The sequence below is a fragment of the Antennarius striatus genome, chromosome 7, assembly GCF_040054535.1.
Source record: "Antennarius striatus isolate MH-2024 chromosome 7, ASM4005453v1, whole genome shotgun sequence".
Taxonomy (NCBI): Eukaryota; Metazoa; Chordata; class Actinopteri; order Lophiiformes; family Antennariidae; genus Antennarius; species Antennarius striatus.
The window spans coordinates 873,389-889,187 of record NC_090782.1 but is presented as its reverse complement, the minus strand read 5'-3'; the positions used below and the strand labels follow the sequence as shown (position 1 = coordinate 889,187).

The 15,799-nt window shown below is 42.3% G+C and overlaps 2 protein-coding genes across 2 annotated transcripts; both read right to left on the bottom strand.

Moving 5' to 3' along the window:
* Positions 1-221: 221 nt before the first annotated feature.
* On the bottom strand, positions 222-4,314 carry LOC137598743 (extracellular calcium-sensing receptor-like). The gene is made up of 8 exons (XM_068319189.1): positions 4,073-4,314; positions 3,558-3,852; positions 3,179-3,468; positions 2,502-2,797; positions 2,097-2,290; positions 1,764-1,985; positions 1,197-1,320; positions 222-1,120 (listed from the first exon to the last, which is right to left on the bottom strand). Exons 1-8 carry the CDS (start codon positions 4,312-4,314, stop codon positions 222-224), a joined length of 2,562 nt encoding a protein of 853 aa, XP_068175290.1.
* A 6,454-nt stretch (positions 4,315-10,768) lies between these two features.
* Positions 10,769-14,765, bottom strand: LOC137599029 (extracellular calcium-sensing receptor-like). Its single transcript, XM_068319668.1, has 8 exons — positions 14,617-14,765; positions 14,102-14,396; positions 13,715-14,004; positions 13,035-13,330; positions 12,648-12,838; positions 12,314-12,535; positions 11,750-11,873; positions 10,769-11,667 (listed from the first exon to the last, which is right to left on the bottom strand). The coding sequence occupies exons 1-8, from the start codon at positions 14,721-14,723 to the stop codon at positions 10,769-10,771; spliced, it is 2,424 nt and encodes an 807-aa protein (XP_068175769.1). The 5' UTR covers positions 14,724-14,765.
* Between the last annotated feature and the right edge of the window lie 1,034 nt (positions 14,766-15,799).

Sequence of the window (15,799 nt, the reverse complement as noted above, 5' to 3'; positions counted from 1 at the left end):
ACAGTCTATCAGAGTGTGGGAAATTGTAATATAGATAAAAGGTGGTTTAACATCAATATGGGGAGGGTTCATAAGTGTTTAAATTACCTTAAATAATGAGATAAATAGATCATAATCTCGATCACGGATTCCTTAACCGCATGTGGTTCCTGGAACACATTAACCGCAAAGAACAAGGGTGCACTGTATATCATTGCTTATAGAACTCAGATGTCTCTGGATCATTTTTTGTTCAACACATTTTTCTTGGTGTTTTTTTCTGGTTTAAACAAAATGATGAAACACTTTGGAGCATATATACAGAATATCAGACCAAAACTGGACGCCAGAATGGCAAATATCTCTACAGCCACAGTAAATTTCCCAGGAGAGCTGACATACGCTGGGATAAAGGTGATCCAGACTGCACAGAATATCAACATGCTGAAGGTGATGAGCTTGGCTTCATTAAAACTATCAGGCAGTTTCCGAGCTAGAATAGCAAGCACTAAGCAAAAGACAGCGAGTAAACCAATGTACCCGAGTACACCCCAGAACCCAACAGCTGAGCCTAAAGCACATTCCAGAACGATTCTTTTCTTATATACAGTTAAGTTCTTGATTGGAAACGGGGGACTAACAACCAACCAAATGGTACATATTAATACCTGTATAAATGTTATGCAGGCTACAGTTATTCTTTGCTGCAGTGGACCAAACCATTTCATGACATTCCTGCCTGGGAGGGTGGCCTTGAAGACCATTAATACTACAATTGTTTTGCCTAAAATACAGGACATGCAAAGGACAAAGGTGATTGCAAAGGCTGTGTGTCGCAGCATGCAGGACCAGTCAGAGGGTGCTCCAATGAAAGTTAATGAACTCAGGAAACACAGAGTCAGAGAGAAGAGCAGCAGGAAGCTCAGCTCAGAGTTGTTGGCCTTGACAATCGGGGATGTTCTATGTTGATAGAACAGAACTGCAGTCATGATGGTGAGACAGGCACCACCAACGGAGAACGCTGCCAGAATGATTCCTAGGACCTCATCGTAGGAAAGAAATTCAACAGGCTTGGGTAGACAGGAGTAGCTCTCTGCATTAGGCCAGAATTCATGAGAGCAAGGGGTACAATCAAGAGAATCTAAAACACAAAACAAATTACAAAAGACAATTAGTACTCATATATATCATGTATTTATGAATAGGAACTAAATCACCTGTAGAATTGCTAATCTCTCCATCAGGACATCGCACACAATCATAGCAGCAGATGGGTTTTCCTTTTTGAAGCACTTTACGGGTTCCTGGGTGACATCTGTCACTACACACTGACTTCGGAGCCTGATACATGAATGCAAAGTCAAGATTCAATATTTCATTACAATCAATAATAAGTTAACAAATAATAAAAATTGCAATTACAAACTACTTGTCAAAGTAAGTAAGATGAAGATTAAATGTGCTTAAGGACAAGAAGTTTCAGGTATTATCTATTAAGTTACAAAAGTTTTGCCTCTCCTTCTTAAAACTGTACACAACAGGTAATCAAAGGAGCTTTTCATGCTGAAATTACGGTAATTTTTAGGATCGTTAGGACAATAAACCCACTTGATTTATTTACATCAACCTCGTGATTTTCTTTTTACATTTCATTTTAACAATGAAAATATTTACAATAAAAATTGGAATGGTTCTCTTCACAGTCAGTATAAACTTCTAACAGTGGAAAATTACATCTTTGAGACCTTCAAAATATTAATTTTAATATGCTTAAAACTCCTTACTTTTGTGGCACCCTCCATGAACATGAGGTTCATATTAATTTGGAACTCCTGACCCGCTGGCAATGACCCATCATAATGTCCCACTGTCACAATCTCAATGCTGCCCCTGTGACTTTTCTGCCAATTCACCAGCTCATACTTGGCCACGGGATCCCCATTTGCATCAAATGACACGTCATAGCCGTTTAGGTTAAACTTCACTTTCTTCAAGTAATTAAGGACCTATGAGGACAAGTTAAGGATTTCAAATTGAATTAAATGTACATTATATATTATTTTATTATAGTTCTAAAATTTGAATGTGTTTTTGGCTTTTTTATATTTTGAACAAACCTCGTTTGACGATAACTTTTTGTTTTTGTTGCAGTGAGTTGAGGAATTTGTGTCCAGGCACAATGTGTTATGAAGGGCATGTGCTAATGCATAAACTGCCTTATAGACCATGTTAGTGATTCGAAGTTGAGATGTGTCGGTGTATGGGTTCTGGAGAGTCTGCATGTCTTCAGTTCCATCACACATTCTCTCACCTGTGGCAGTAACTGGACAGAACGTTTTTAGCTCCTACATTAAAACCATATATTATATATCATAATATAAATAACAACAAAAGAAGGTCGAAATATTTTACCACACATAATTTCATACAAAACCAAATCCACAAATGAATCTACAGAAAAGTGGGTTTTACTTTCTTAATTTCTGGTGGACTTTTTACAACAACAGAAACAGTTCTCTCACATGTTCCCAGCCTGCAGTTGAATACAACCTCCCAGAACTCAGTGAGCGCTGGGGAAGAGGCCACTTTTGTGGCAGAGAGATCCAGCAGGAAGTCTCTCAATCCAGGGATGACTGATTGCTCAATGCCAAATCCAATAGCTCCAGCACAGAATCTGTACTTCAGCATGTCTCTGTTGGTGACCCAAGCCTCAGTTCCTACCCATTGGCGGGGTGGAGAAGCCTCACGTGACAGCTCCTCCAGAAGGAGTCTGAGTTCAGCAGATGTAATAAATGCCACAATAACGTGAGCTGTTGATCTGTGGAAGACATTCACATATATTATAACAGGCATCCATGGTGTCATTTGTTTAAATTCATGAGTCTGTGTCATAGCAGAGGTTGAGAGAGTGAGTGGTTGTTGGCTTTTTTGTAGCTCCACAAAGCTCTGGAAACGTGTGTGGAGTTCACCCGGCCTCTCGCCCGTGGTCAGCTAGGATAGTTTCCAGCAACCATAGTGACCCAAAAAGTTGAAAAAGCAGATGTAAAAGAAACAATTGTGGTCATCTAAATCTAAATATGGATGCACAGATTTATAAAAGGATGGATGGATGTGTGGATGGAATTGATTGACTGCATTTTGTAAGGTTTGTGCAAATACAACCACTGTCACACTTTGACACAATCTGTGATATGGACACCTCCGGATAACATCAGCTACTCTCTGGATCTTGCTGCGTGGGTTTGTCCGATGGAAAGACACAGAGTATTCCACACAGATTCCCTCCTTCTGTGCCGTGAGCAGGAAAGATGCCATACCGTTGTTGCCATAGTCTGAATCTGACCGGATTGCACCGATCCAAGTCCAGCCAAAATGTTTTACAAGCTTGGCCAGTGCATCAGCCTGGAACTGGTCACTTGGTATGGTCCTGAAGAAATTAGGGTACTGCATCTTATCAGACAGACATGCACAAGTGGAAAAATAACTCACCTAAGTGAAAACATAATTGTGATTATTGAACATGGCAGGCACATGAATCAGTACTCATTTCTATTAAAGACAGTTTGTCAGAAATTTACTTGAGGAATGTTGAAGGACCCGATAATGCGTGACATGCTCATAGATCGCGTGGATCCAGATTCACCCACAACTCCCATCACCATACCAGACTGAGAGCAGTTATCACCAGTGTGAAATGCTTGATCCAGGCTATTTGAAAGCTGAAATGCCACATCCACTGTTACTGGCGCAGAGGTGCAGGAGTCATGGATCTGATAACCCAGTTTGACACCGGGCAGGAGCTCAGTGCTGTTGTTAATCTCCTCAATGGCAAAGATCATAGCCTGTGAGAAGCGCAGTTGACGGTAGTCGATGCTGGAGACAGAAACTCAATTGTCAAACATGCATATGATGATGTTGATGCACTATTTAAGCAGGTAACATAAGAAATTTGCAATTTAATATCATGGGTGATAACAGACATTAATCTTGTAACTAAGGCAGCCACAGTTAATGACAAGAAAATGTAACACAAATAAAAGCATTTCAGTAACACACTCTGATACTCTCTCAACAATCACTTCTCCTGACAGACCTCCCTGTGCATCTCAGTGGCTCAGGTACAGTGGTGTAGTTATATCTCAAGGTGTGTTTGTAGAGGTGTATGGAGAAAACACCCCCAATAACGAAGTCTCCATCGATAGAGAATGCTGGCAGGCGAGCGGTACCTTGGGGTTTACATGTTACAGTTGAGGCCTGATTGTTAATTCTATGAACAATACCCCCTGTAAATCTAGCCTTTTGTTTGAGACCATCTCCATAATACAGATCAAACATGAGCAAACCAACAATTAGAAATGAGATCTCCATCTCTCAGTTGTATGCATTTGTGTTTTCATGATTTATATACGTTTTAAGACAACTACTCATCTTCCTGCATATTAGAGGGAACGCCCATTGGACAAATGATGATCATTTGTTAATGTCTGTTGAGAATTGTGCCCTTTTGTAAGTTACTTTTATTTATTTTATTTATTCAGTTTATTTTTATTTTCTTCTTTCCAGACATGTTTGTACAACAGATTTTACTTCCGTCAGTGTTGAGACATCAGCAACAACATCCGAAAAGTAAAAAAAAAAGGGTTGACGGGTAGAAGCCATTGGCTTGTAATGTTCCCGTCCCCTAAGTCAACGACATCTCTCTCTTTGCAGCACATTGTCAACCAATTCATACTTTGCATGTCACAAATCAATTTCAATTATTTTATTCTGGTACAGTGTTGTTTTAATCCATCCATTTAGTCCAATAGGCATGCATCTTTGCACACCTCGTTGTCAGTTATTGAGAAGAGTCCAAGATTTGTTAACGTTCATTTTTTTATGCCTTTCAAGGGTTGTTTCTGGTTAATTTTATGATTGAAGCGCCGTTGGAGTAGTCATAACATCTTGCATGTGCTCAGTTACTAGACAAAGGTTACAGTTACATTTGTTTCACAGGATTGACAACATGAAGTTTAATTTGCCATAACATTGCAGTCCTTTAACCATCATTCACGTCAGAAATATAGTCTTGCAAAATCATGTTTTTAAAAGCAGTTAGAGTTCCCATACTCCTAATTTCATTGCTTCTGGTGGTCCAGGCCTCTGTGGCTCTGGTAGTCCAGGCCTCGGTGCCTCTGGTAGTCCGACTAATCCTCGGTGCCTCTGGTGATTTGGCTCAGCATTGGTGCCTCTGGTGGTTCAGCTAAGGCTCTGTGCCTCTTGTGGTCTGGGTCTCCATGCATCTGGTGGCCCAGCTAAGTCTCTGTACCTATGGTGGTCTGTGCCTCTGGTAGTTCAGCTCAGCCTCGGTGCCTGTGGTGGTTCAAATCAGTCTCCGTGCCCCTGGTGGTCCGTGCCTCCTGTGGTCTAGCTCAACCTCAGTGCCTCTGGTGGTCCAGCCCAGCCTCTGTGCCTCTAGTGGTCCAGGGCTCTGTGCCCCTGGTGGTCCAGCTCAGCCTCGGTGCCTCTGTAGGTCTGTGCCTCTGGTGGTCCAGCCCAGCCTCGGTGCCTCTGGTGGTCCATGCCTCTGGAGGTCTAGCTCAGCCTCGGTGCCTCTAGTAGTCTGGCCTAGCCTCTGTACCTCTGGTGGTCCATGCCTCTGATGGTCTAGCTCAGCTTCCGTGCCTCTGGTGGTTCGTGCCTCTGGTGGTCCAGCTCATACTCTGTCAGTGGAGCCTGATCAACAGAGGGACAAAGTGTGAGCTGGATCACACTTTGCTGGATCACTGAAGCATGTGCAGGGCCACCGGGGGTGCGAACCTCTGTGGCCGCGGGCTAAAGGCTTTATCCACGGAGGGGTACTTAATAGTGGGTACACATGCTCAGCTGGTGCACCGGACTCCGGGAGCTCCAGGCGGACGTTGAGGCTCCGGGCAGGGACTGTGGAGGCTGAGGCCAGGTTGTGGAGGCTCTGGCTTGGACTGCTTAGGTTGGCTTGGGCCCCGGATCCTCTGGCTGGGGCTGTGGAGTCTACGTCTGGGGCCCTGGATCCTCTGGCTGGGGCTGTGGAAGGTCAACCTGGGGCCATGGAGCCTCTGGCTGGGGCTGTGGAGGTCAGCTTGGGGCCCTGGAGCCTCTAACTGTGGGTGTGCAGGGCTTGAAATTGTGACCAAATTATTATCAGTGCGACTATTAAATATATTTGGGAGCACTGGAGGAGCTAGGGAAAAAAATCTGGTGCGCCTTTTTTTCCTCTTTTCTCTCGCTCTTTCTCTCTCTCCATAGAGCAGGGGTCACCAAATGGCGGACCGCAGTCCGGTTCTGGACCCCGTGATGGTTCTGTCCAGACCTGGGACCACTCCATGATAAATTCACGAGAGTAGATTTTCCAGGCACATTTTTACTTGCAGTTCGTGGCTACAGACAGCGGGCGCTGCTCCTCCAGTTAATACGGTAATAGCGCCACTCAGTTCAGCCAATCAGATAATTTTTCTACCCTGTGCTGTCAGTGTACCAGGAAGTGAGACAGCTCGCTGCCGCTACCGCTGTGAGTTTACCGCTACAGGAGCACAGAAGAAGGGAGACAGCAGAGCTCCAAACGAAGGAGGTTAACGAGAAAAACCGCTGGTTAACAATGAGTGGACGAAATTTATGTTTATTTCTCCGTCAGACAGTTCAAAACCATTTTACCTCATATGGTCTGAACACGTAGCATAGTAGAGTAGTAGAGTTAAAAGTGGGAACATGAAGCGCCACTATGAAAGAAGGCACAGAACTTTGGCGCAGAATTATCCCCTGAAGTCGAGCTGAGGACAAAATGACCGAGAAAAATGTAAACGAATGTTCACTAAAGGCATGGTGGAGTTTGGGGCAACATAAAACATTTTTTAGTGATGTTTTATACAAAACAATCCAATAATAACCAAAATGGTTCAGTCCAGGTACCGGGCTGGCCTGACAGTGCGCCACAATGCGCTATTTAAGCCACACCCAGGTAGTGCCTCGGTTTGGCCCCTGACCCGGAGGCGGACCAACGCAGCATCCTCAGGTGAGCGTCCCTCATACAGTTTTGTGTGGATGTGGGGAAAATGCATAGGCGCCAAGTGTGCACCCTCGAACGCAACAGTTTTTTTGATGCGGACACGTGAGTGTGGACCTGCCGGAGAATGTGCGCGAAACAGTCTGAGCTGGACCGCGGTCCTGCCTGAAAACAATGAGAGCGCAGCTGCGGCTGCTCTCCTGAGCAAGGGAGAGAGAGAGATGGACGGAGCGTCTCTATCGCCCCGTCACTGCCTTGCTTTTGGGTAGGTGCTCCTAAAGTTTTTGCTGGTGCTACTAACTTCTAAATTTGGGAGCACCAGTGCTACCAAGAAAAAGAAGTTAATTTCAAGCCCTGGTGTCGAGCCTAAGTCTGGGGCCCTGGACTCTCTGGCTGGGGCTGTGGGGGTCTGCCTGGGGCCCTGGAGCCTCCAGGCTTGCTCTCTGCTTGAATATGTGACTTTTTGTCATCTTTTGTTATGAAAATCAAATTAAAATCATGTACAACACATGCACGCTCTGAGTTTTTTTTTCTTCAACACAAGTCCAGTGCTCATTTTTCACACACATTACTGTTATTATTTCATCTCACCAAGCGCAAAGGAGCCAAACCGACACCCTTACCATACATTTCAGCATATAAACCTGCTGTTTTGATCAAAATGAGGAAAAAAGTGTTAAATGGAGCTGAAAGGGGCATGGCCAGGAAGGGCATGATCCAAACCCGGCCCATCCCTGGTCAGCCATAGGCCAATAGATCTCCTGCAATGGCCGCTGTCTTGGCTACCAGGGTAGTGAAGGCCTGGAGACCAGGGGCACGAAGGTTGGACTACCAAAGTCGCGAGAAAATTCATTGGAACCACCAGGGGCGCGGTCAAGGTAATATGGCTAGGTGCTAAGTTGAGACGAAGACCTCCAGAGACAAGAGGCCAAAATGTGCCTAAGCCAATCCGAGCAATGAGAGCCGGTGGTCGGACACGGGGGCAGGTTTTCGGCATTTCTTCCCGAAGGTCCCGAACCAAGATTCATTTTTAGACAAAGGGTCATCCTGGAGGTCGAGGGGGGACCCTGTGGCTGACGGAAGCACAGCCATTATGCAACAAACCTGGGTCACTTTAGCGGGGCGAACCGCCTTCCTGGGGGTCCAGAACCAAAGTGGGTTTTCGGGCCTACCACGTCAGAGGCTTCACCTCTGTCAAGAGGTCGGAGAGCCAGCAGACAGGGCTGTCCGGGCTTCCCCCGTGGCCGTAGTAGCGCCCCCTGGGCCCGATAACCTGCCTCTGTCGCATGAGCTCCATGAGGGCGGGTCTACCCCCAAAGTGACCCAGTGACGGTGCACCGTGGCTGGGCAGCCACCTGCCAGCGTCCTTCCTCTCTCTCTCTGGAAGACACTTGGTTGTAGAACCAGCAGACAGGGCAGTCATTTCTACAATGACAAGTGCCTTTCACCAACAATAACTCCTCATTCCTTCTCCTCTTCCTTTGCTCTAAAGGTTACCTACATTATGGTGCTACAGTACTGTACACCTATGTATTTTGACATGATATTAAATGTTTTATTCTTATTGATTGTACAGTAACATTATTTGTGCTTTTAAAGATTTTCCAGAGATTTTATAATTCTGACATTTTTCAGTGTTTTTTTTTTTTTTTGAAAACCGACAAATAATGAAGAACAACATAACTTCAAGTGACATTGGTTGGGGCATACCAATATTTTATTTTATGTTGATTTTATTTACTGTAATTGCTTCTAGTAAGTCTTTTGGAATACAGTGGTACCTCTACTCATGAAATTAATTGGTTCTGGAAGAAATTTCTTGACTAGAAAATTGTGTAAGTACAGACGCGTTTTCCATGCAAATGCCCTAATCCATTCCAAGCCCCCCAATATTCAGATATAAATGTATTATAAAGCATAAAAATGCATGAAAACATGTAACAAATACATGTTACAATTACATTATTACACAATAAATGAGAGTTGTGCATAATGTAAAAAACAAAGAATAAAAAATGATGATCATTTACCTTTTAACTGCTGTCCTCATTGTTTTCTGCCCTCTTTGGTTCATGCCCTCTTGCCCCACCATGAACAAGAGTGAATTCCAGTCCTCCTTTTGAACTTCTCCAACCACCCACGCAATGTCTTAAACTCCATGTGTTCTTTTGCCAACATTCCTTCGCCTGAATCCTCCGTCACGAGGTCATTAAAAATGACAATTGCCTTTTCGCAAATTATGGCCTCGGTCACTGTGTCACCAGCCATCTTTCTCCTTTATCCACACGAGTAACAACCTCTCCATCTCATCGTTCACTGCCGACCTCCTCTTCGAAATCATAGCGAGACCTTTGGAAGGAGTTTTAGCTTTTATGGCTTCCTTTTGTCTTAATAACGTGGTGATTGTAGATGCATTACGGCCATATTCTTTGGCGAGATCAACCAAACGCATCCCTTTTTCAGGCTTTTCTATTATGTCTTGCTTTGTTTGTATGAACAAAAAAAAATATTATTTTTCTTTTTGTTTCTTCTTTTATCCGTCACTTCTTGGGGTCCATAGTGAATACTCTAAAAGTTAATATATTTACGTGAAACTATCAGAACACCTCATGGGTCGAGGGCCAAATGATGAGGACGCTGCATAGACACCTATCACCTAGCTACACACAGAGGTCCCTCTTGGGATGCCAGGAAACTAGGTAATAGCCAATTGCAGAGCAGCTATAAGAATGTTGCGTTCAGGAAACTTTTGGAGCTGCGAGTAGCAGCCCATACTGTATTTTTACCTTTCGTATCCTGAAATTTATTTCGTAACAAGAGGCAATATTTTCCTGTTGAGGCTTTTTGTAAGTAGAAAATTTCGTATGAAAATACGTTTGTAAGTAGAGGTACCACTGTATTACTTTTGTATTCAGAGCAGAAATGAGATCACAATGACCAATTTCAGATTGAAATTTAATAAATAGCTTGTGATCTGAATTGTTCATAAATACAAACAACCTCTTGGAACCAACTGTTTGTAGGTTCCGGACTACCTGTATTTATTATTATTTTTATGATTTTAGATTTTTTTAAGCACAGAAAAATATATTATTGAAAATTGACTACAATTGAGACAGTACAACTACCATTATACACACACACACACACACACACACACACACACACACACACACACACACACACACACACACACACACACACACACACACACGTGTATCATGACAGATACATTTGTAAACACATCTGTCATATTTGTCTGGATATATTTCCAAAGGCATTGGGAAAGTACAAAGCAAAATTAACTAAAAAAAACATTCTTACATTCCTGCTTAAATGAAAATGAGTAGTCAAATGGTGATTATATAGTATATACACACACAGTGCAACCTCCCGCAATCTCGCATCAATGCTCGTGACTTCACCTCATCACATATTTTTGGTCGGCAGTCACGTGGTACTGTACGCGCATTCTATTGGTTGACGGCATCCAGAAGTGCACTGTGTTCTGTGAGTCTCAGACTTTTGTGAGACACAAAAGTGTTTTAAACAGTCTATCAAATTGTGGGAAATTCTAATGCTGATAGAAGGTGGTTTAATATCAGTATGGGGAGGGTTCATAAGTGTTTAAATTACCGTAAATAATTAGATTAAATAGATCACAATCTCGATTACGGATACCTTAATCGCATGTGGTTCCTGAAATGCATTGATCGCAAAGAACGAGGGCGCACTGTGTATCATTGCTTATCAAAGTCAGATGTCTCTGGATCATTTTTTGTTCATCAAATTTTTCTTGGTGTTTTTCTCTGGTTTACATAATATGATGAAACACTTTGGAGCAGATATACAGAAAATCAGACCAAAACTGGAGGCCAGAATGGCAAATATCTCTACAGCCACAGTAAATTTCCCAGGAGAGCTGACATACGCTGGGATAAAGGTGATCCAGACTGCACAGAATATCAACATGCTGAAGGTGATGAGCTTGGCTTCATTAAAACTATCAGGCAGTTTCCGAGCTAGAATAGCAAGCACTAAGCAAAAGACAGCTAGTAGCCCAATGTACCCGAGTACACCCCAGAACCCAATGGCTGAGCCTAAAGCACATTCCAGAATGATTCTTTTCTTATATACAGTTAAGTTCTTGATTGGAAATGGGGGACTAACAACCACCCAAATGGTACATATTAATACCTGTATAAATGTTATGCAGGCTACAGTTATTCTTTGCTGCAGTGGACCAAACCATTTCATGACATTCCTGCCTGGGAGGGTGGCCTTGAAGGCCATTAATACTACAATTGTTTTGCCTAAAATACAAGACATGCAGAGGACAAAGGTGATTGCAAAGGCTGTGTGTCGCAGCATGCAGGACCAGTCAGAGGGTGCTCCAATGAAAGTTAATGAACTCAGGAAACACAGAGTCAGAGAGAAGAGCAGCAGGAAGCTCAGCTCAGAGTTGTTGGCCTTGACAATCGGGGATGTTCTATGTTGATAGAACAGAACTGCAGTCATGATGGTGAGACTGGCACCACCAACGGAGAACGCTGCCAGAATGATTCCTAGGACCTCATCGTAGGAAAGAAATTCAACAGGCTTGGGTAGACAGGTGTAGCTCTCTGCATTAGGCCAGAATTCATGAGAGCAAGGGGTACAATCAAGAGAATCTAAAAAACAAAACAAAAAATTACAAATGAAAATTAGTAGTCATATATGTCATGTAGTATTTATGATTAGGAACTAAATCACCTGTAGAATTGCTAATCTCTCCATCAGGACATCGCACACATTCATAGCAGCAGATGGGTTTTCCTTTTTGAAGCACTTTACGGGTTCCTGGGTGACATCTGTCACTACACACTGACTTCGGAGCCTGATACATGAATGCAAAGTCAAGAAGATTCAATATTTTATTACAATCAATAATTACTTAAAAAATAATAAGAATTGCATTTTTAAACTATTTGTGAAAATGTATCTTGAAATATTCTTGTATTCTTGTAATATTTCTAATTCCTTGTGCTGGTTATAAATGTCTATACCGTATAGTCTGTAGTATGGACCCCCATACTATAGACTCTATAGTATTTGAAAATATGCAAGGTAGCTGCAGAGGGACCAAAAGAACAGATTTTTGTATTCATAAACATATCTTCAAAAAATAGGATGAAAATAAAATGTGCTAAAGGACAAAGATATTTAAAATAATATTTGGAATGGTTCTCTTCACAGTCAGTATAAGCATCTAGCAATGCAAAATGACATATTCGAGACCTTCAAAGTATCCATTTTAATAAGCTTAAAACCCCTTACTTTTGTGACACCCTCCATGAACATGAGGTTCGTATTAATTTGAAACTCCTGACCCGCTGGCAATGACCCATCATAATGTCCCACTGTCACAATCTCAATGCTGCCCCTGTGACTTTTCTGCCAATTGACCAGCTCATACTTGGCCACGGGATCCCCATTTGCATCAAATGACACGTCATAGCCGTTTTGGTTAAACTTCACTTCCTTCAAGTGATTAAGGACCTATGAGAAGTTAAGTATTACAAATTGAATTAAATGTACATTATATATTATATATATATTATAGTTCTAAAACTGGAATGTGTTTTCCTGCTTTTTTATAATTTTAACAAACCTTTGACGATAACTTGTTGTATTTGTTGCAGTGAGTTGAGGAATTTGTGTCCAGGCACAATGTGTTATGAAGGGCATGTGCTAATGCATAAACTGCCTTATAGACCATGTTAGTGATTCGAAGTTGAGATGTGTCGGTGTATGGGTTCTGGAGAGTCTGCATGTCTTCAGTTCCATCACACATTCTCTCACCTGTAGCAGTAACTGGACAGAACGTTTTAGCTCCTACACTAAAACCATATATTATATATCATAATATAAATAACAACAAAGAAAGGTCAAAATATTTTACCTGACACAAAACTAACCCAAATTAATCTACATAAATGTGGGTTTTACTTTCAAAATTACTGGTAGACTTTTACAACAACAGAAACAGCTCTCTCACATGTTCCCAGCCTGCAGTTGAATACAACCTCCCAGAACTCAGTGAGCACTGGGGAAGAGGCCACTTTTGTGGCAGAGAGATCCAGCAGGAAGTCTCTCAATCCAGGGATGACTGATTGCTCAATGCCAAATCCAAAAGCTCCGGTACAGAATCTGTACTTCAGCATGTCTCGGTTGGTGACCCAATCCTCAGTTCCTACCCATTGGCGGGGTGGAAAAGCCTCACGTGACAGCTCCTCCAGAAGGAGTCTCAGGTCAGAAGAGTCGATAAATGCCACAATAACGTGAGCTGTTGATCTGTGGAAGACATTCACATGTTTTATAACAAGTGACAGATGTCCATGATGTCATTTGTTTAAATTCATGAGTCTGTGTCATAGCAGAGGTTGAGAGAGTGAGTGGTTGTTGGCTTTCTTGTGGCTCCACAATGCGATGGAAACGTGTGTGGAGTTCACCCGGCCTCTCGCACGTGGTCAGCTGGGATAGGCTCCAGCAACCACAACCAAAAAGTTGAAGAAGCAGATGTAGAAGAGACAATTGTGGTCATCTAAATCTAAAAATGGATGCACATATTTATCGAAGGATGGATGGATGTGTGGATGGAATTGATTGAGTGCATTTTGTAAGGTTTGTGCAAATACAACCACTGTCACACTTTGACACAATCTGTGATATGGACACCTCCGGATAACATCAGCTACTCTCTGGATCTTGCTGCGTGGGTTTGTCCGATGGAAAGACACAGAGTATTCCACACAGATTCCCTCCTTCTGTGCCGTGAGCAGGAAAGATGCCATACCATTGTTGCCATAGTCTGAATCTGACCGGATTGCACCGATCCAAGTCCAGCCAAAATGCTTTACAAGCTTGGCCAGTGCATCAGCCTGGAACTGGTCACTTGGTACAGTTCTGAAGAAATTAGGGTACTGCATCTTATCAGACAGACATGCACAGGTGGAAAAATGGCTCACCTAAGTGAAAACATAAATGTGATTATTGAACATGGCAGGCACATGAATCAGTACTCATTTCTTTTTAAGACAGTTTGTCAGAAATTTAAATGTTTACTTGAGGGATGTTGAACCTCCCGATAATACGTGACATGCTCATAGATCGTGTGGATCCAGATTCACCCACAACTCCCACCACCATACCAGACTGAGAGCAGCTATCACCAGTGTGAAATGCCTGATCCAGGCTATTTGAAAGCTGAAATGCCACATGCACTGTTACTGGCACAGAGGTGCAGGAGTCATGGATCTGATAACCCAGTTTGACACCGGGCAGGAGCTCAGTGCTGTTGTTAATCTCCTCAATGGCAAAGATCATAGCCTGTGAGAAGCGCAGTTCACGGGAATCAATGCTGGAGACAGAAACTCAATTGTCAAACATGCATACGACGATGATGATGCACTATTTAAGCAGGTAACATAAGAAATTTGCAATTTAATATCATGGGTGATAACAGGCATTAATCTTGTAACTAAGGCAGCCACAGTTAATGACAAGAAAATGTAACACAAATAAAAGCATTTCAGTAACACACTGTGATACTCTCTCAACATTCACTTCTCCTGACAGACCTCCCTGTGCATCTCAGTGGCTCAGGTACAGTGGTGTAGTTATATCTCAAGGTGTGTTTGTAGAGGTGTATGGAGAAAACACCCCCAATAACAAAGTCTCCATCCATAGAGAATGCTGGCAGGCGAGCGGTACCTTGGGGTTTACATTTTACAGTTGAGGCCTGATTGTTAGTTCCATTAACAATACCCCCTGTAAATCTAGCCTTTTGTTTGAGACCATCTCCATAATACAGATCAAACATGAGCAAACCAACAATTAGAAATGAGATCTCCATCTCTCAAATGTCTGCATTTGTGTTTTCATGACTTATATATGTTTTAAGACAACTACTCATCTACCATTATATTAATGAGGGAACACCCATTGGACTTTGATTATCATTTGTTCATCCCTGTTGAGAATTGTGATCTTTGTTTAACTTACCTTTTAACTTTACCTATGCACCTTGTGCTATGTTTTATTTGATATCACATTCATATGATATAGACATTTGTGGGTTGTTAATGTAATTTAATCTCATTAATGATGTTTGTGATTTTACAGCATTTGAAATTCTGTTAGAAAATACAATGTCATGATTTCCAAAGAATAAATCAGACTTTTTCAACAGAAGATAGTCACCTTAAATATTGACCTATCAGTTTTCCACAGGAAATAATTTTCCAATATCTTTTGGGGATCAGCAATTGGATGTGGTCTCTTCTGGCATGAGTATCACAATTTATTCAGTATAGTGTGTATCTGAATTATGCATTGTTACTTGTGTGGTGTCAGGGCACACCATTTGATCACTGATTTTCATTACTAGGCCAGAGGTGATGTGTAGGGTTTCATCACTCTGGCAGCAGAAATTCTTTCCCAGAGGGCAGTTGGGGAGACCTGTTCCTCCTCCCAGGGCAAAGTGTCAGATGAAGCAACTTGGCAAAGCACACACACCGTACCCTCTTACAGGTCATAAATACACCCGTGTGCATTGCCTCCCTATGTGGTTAATTTCAGGCCAGTCTCTACCCTAAATCATTAGCTGTAATGGTGGGAGTTAACTGTGTCCTATAGTGAGAGTGTTTTATCCAGCATAAGACCAAAATAAAACCAAATAAGGATGGTTTATAGCCGAAATGGGAATTATTTTATTAATACTCAGATCGTCAGTAAACATTAATCCGGAACAGCCACTGGATA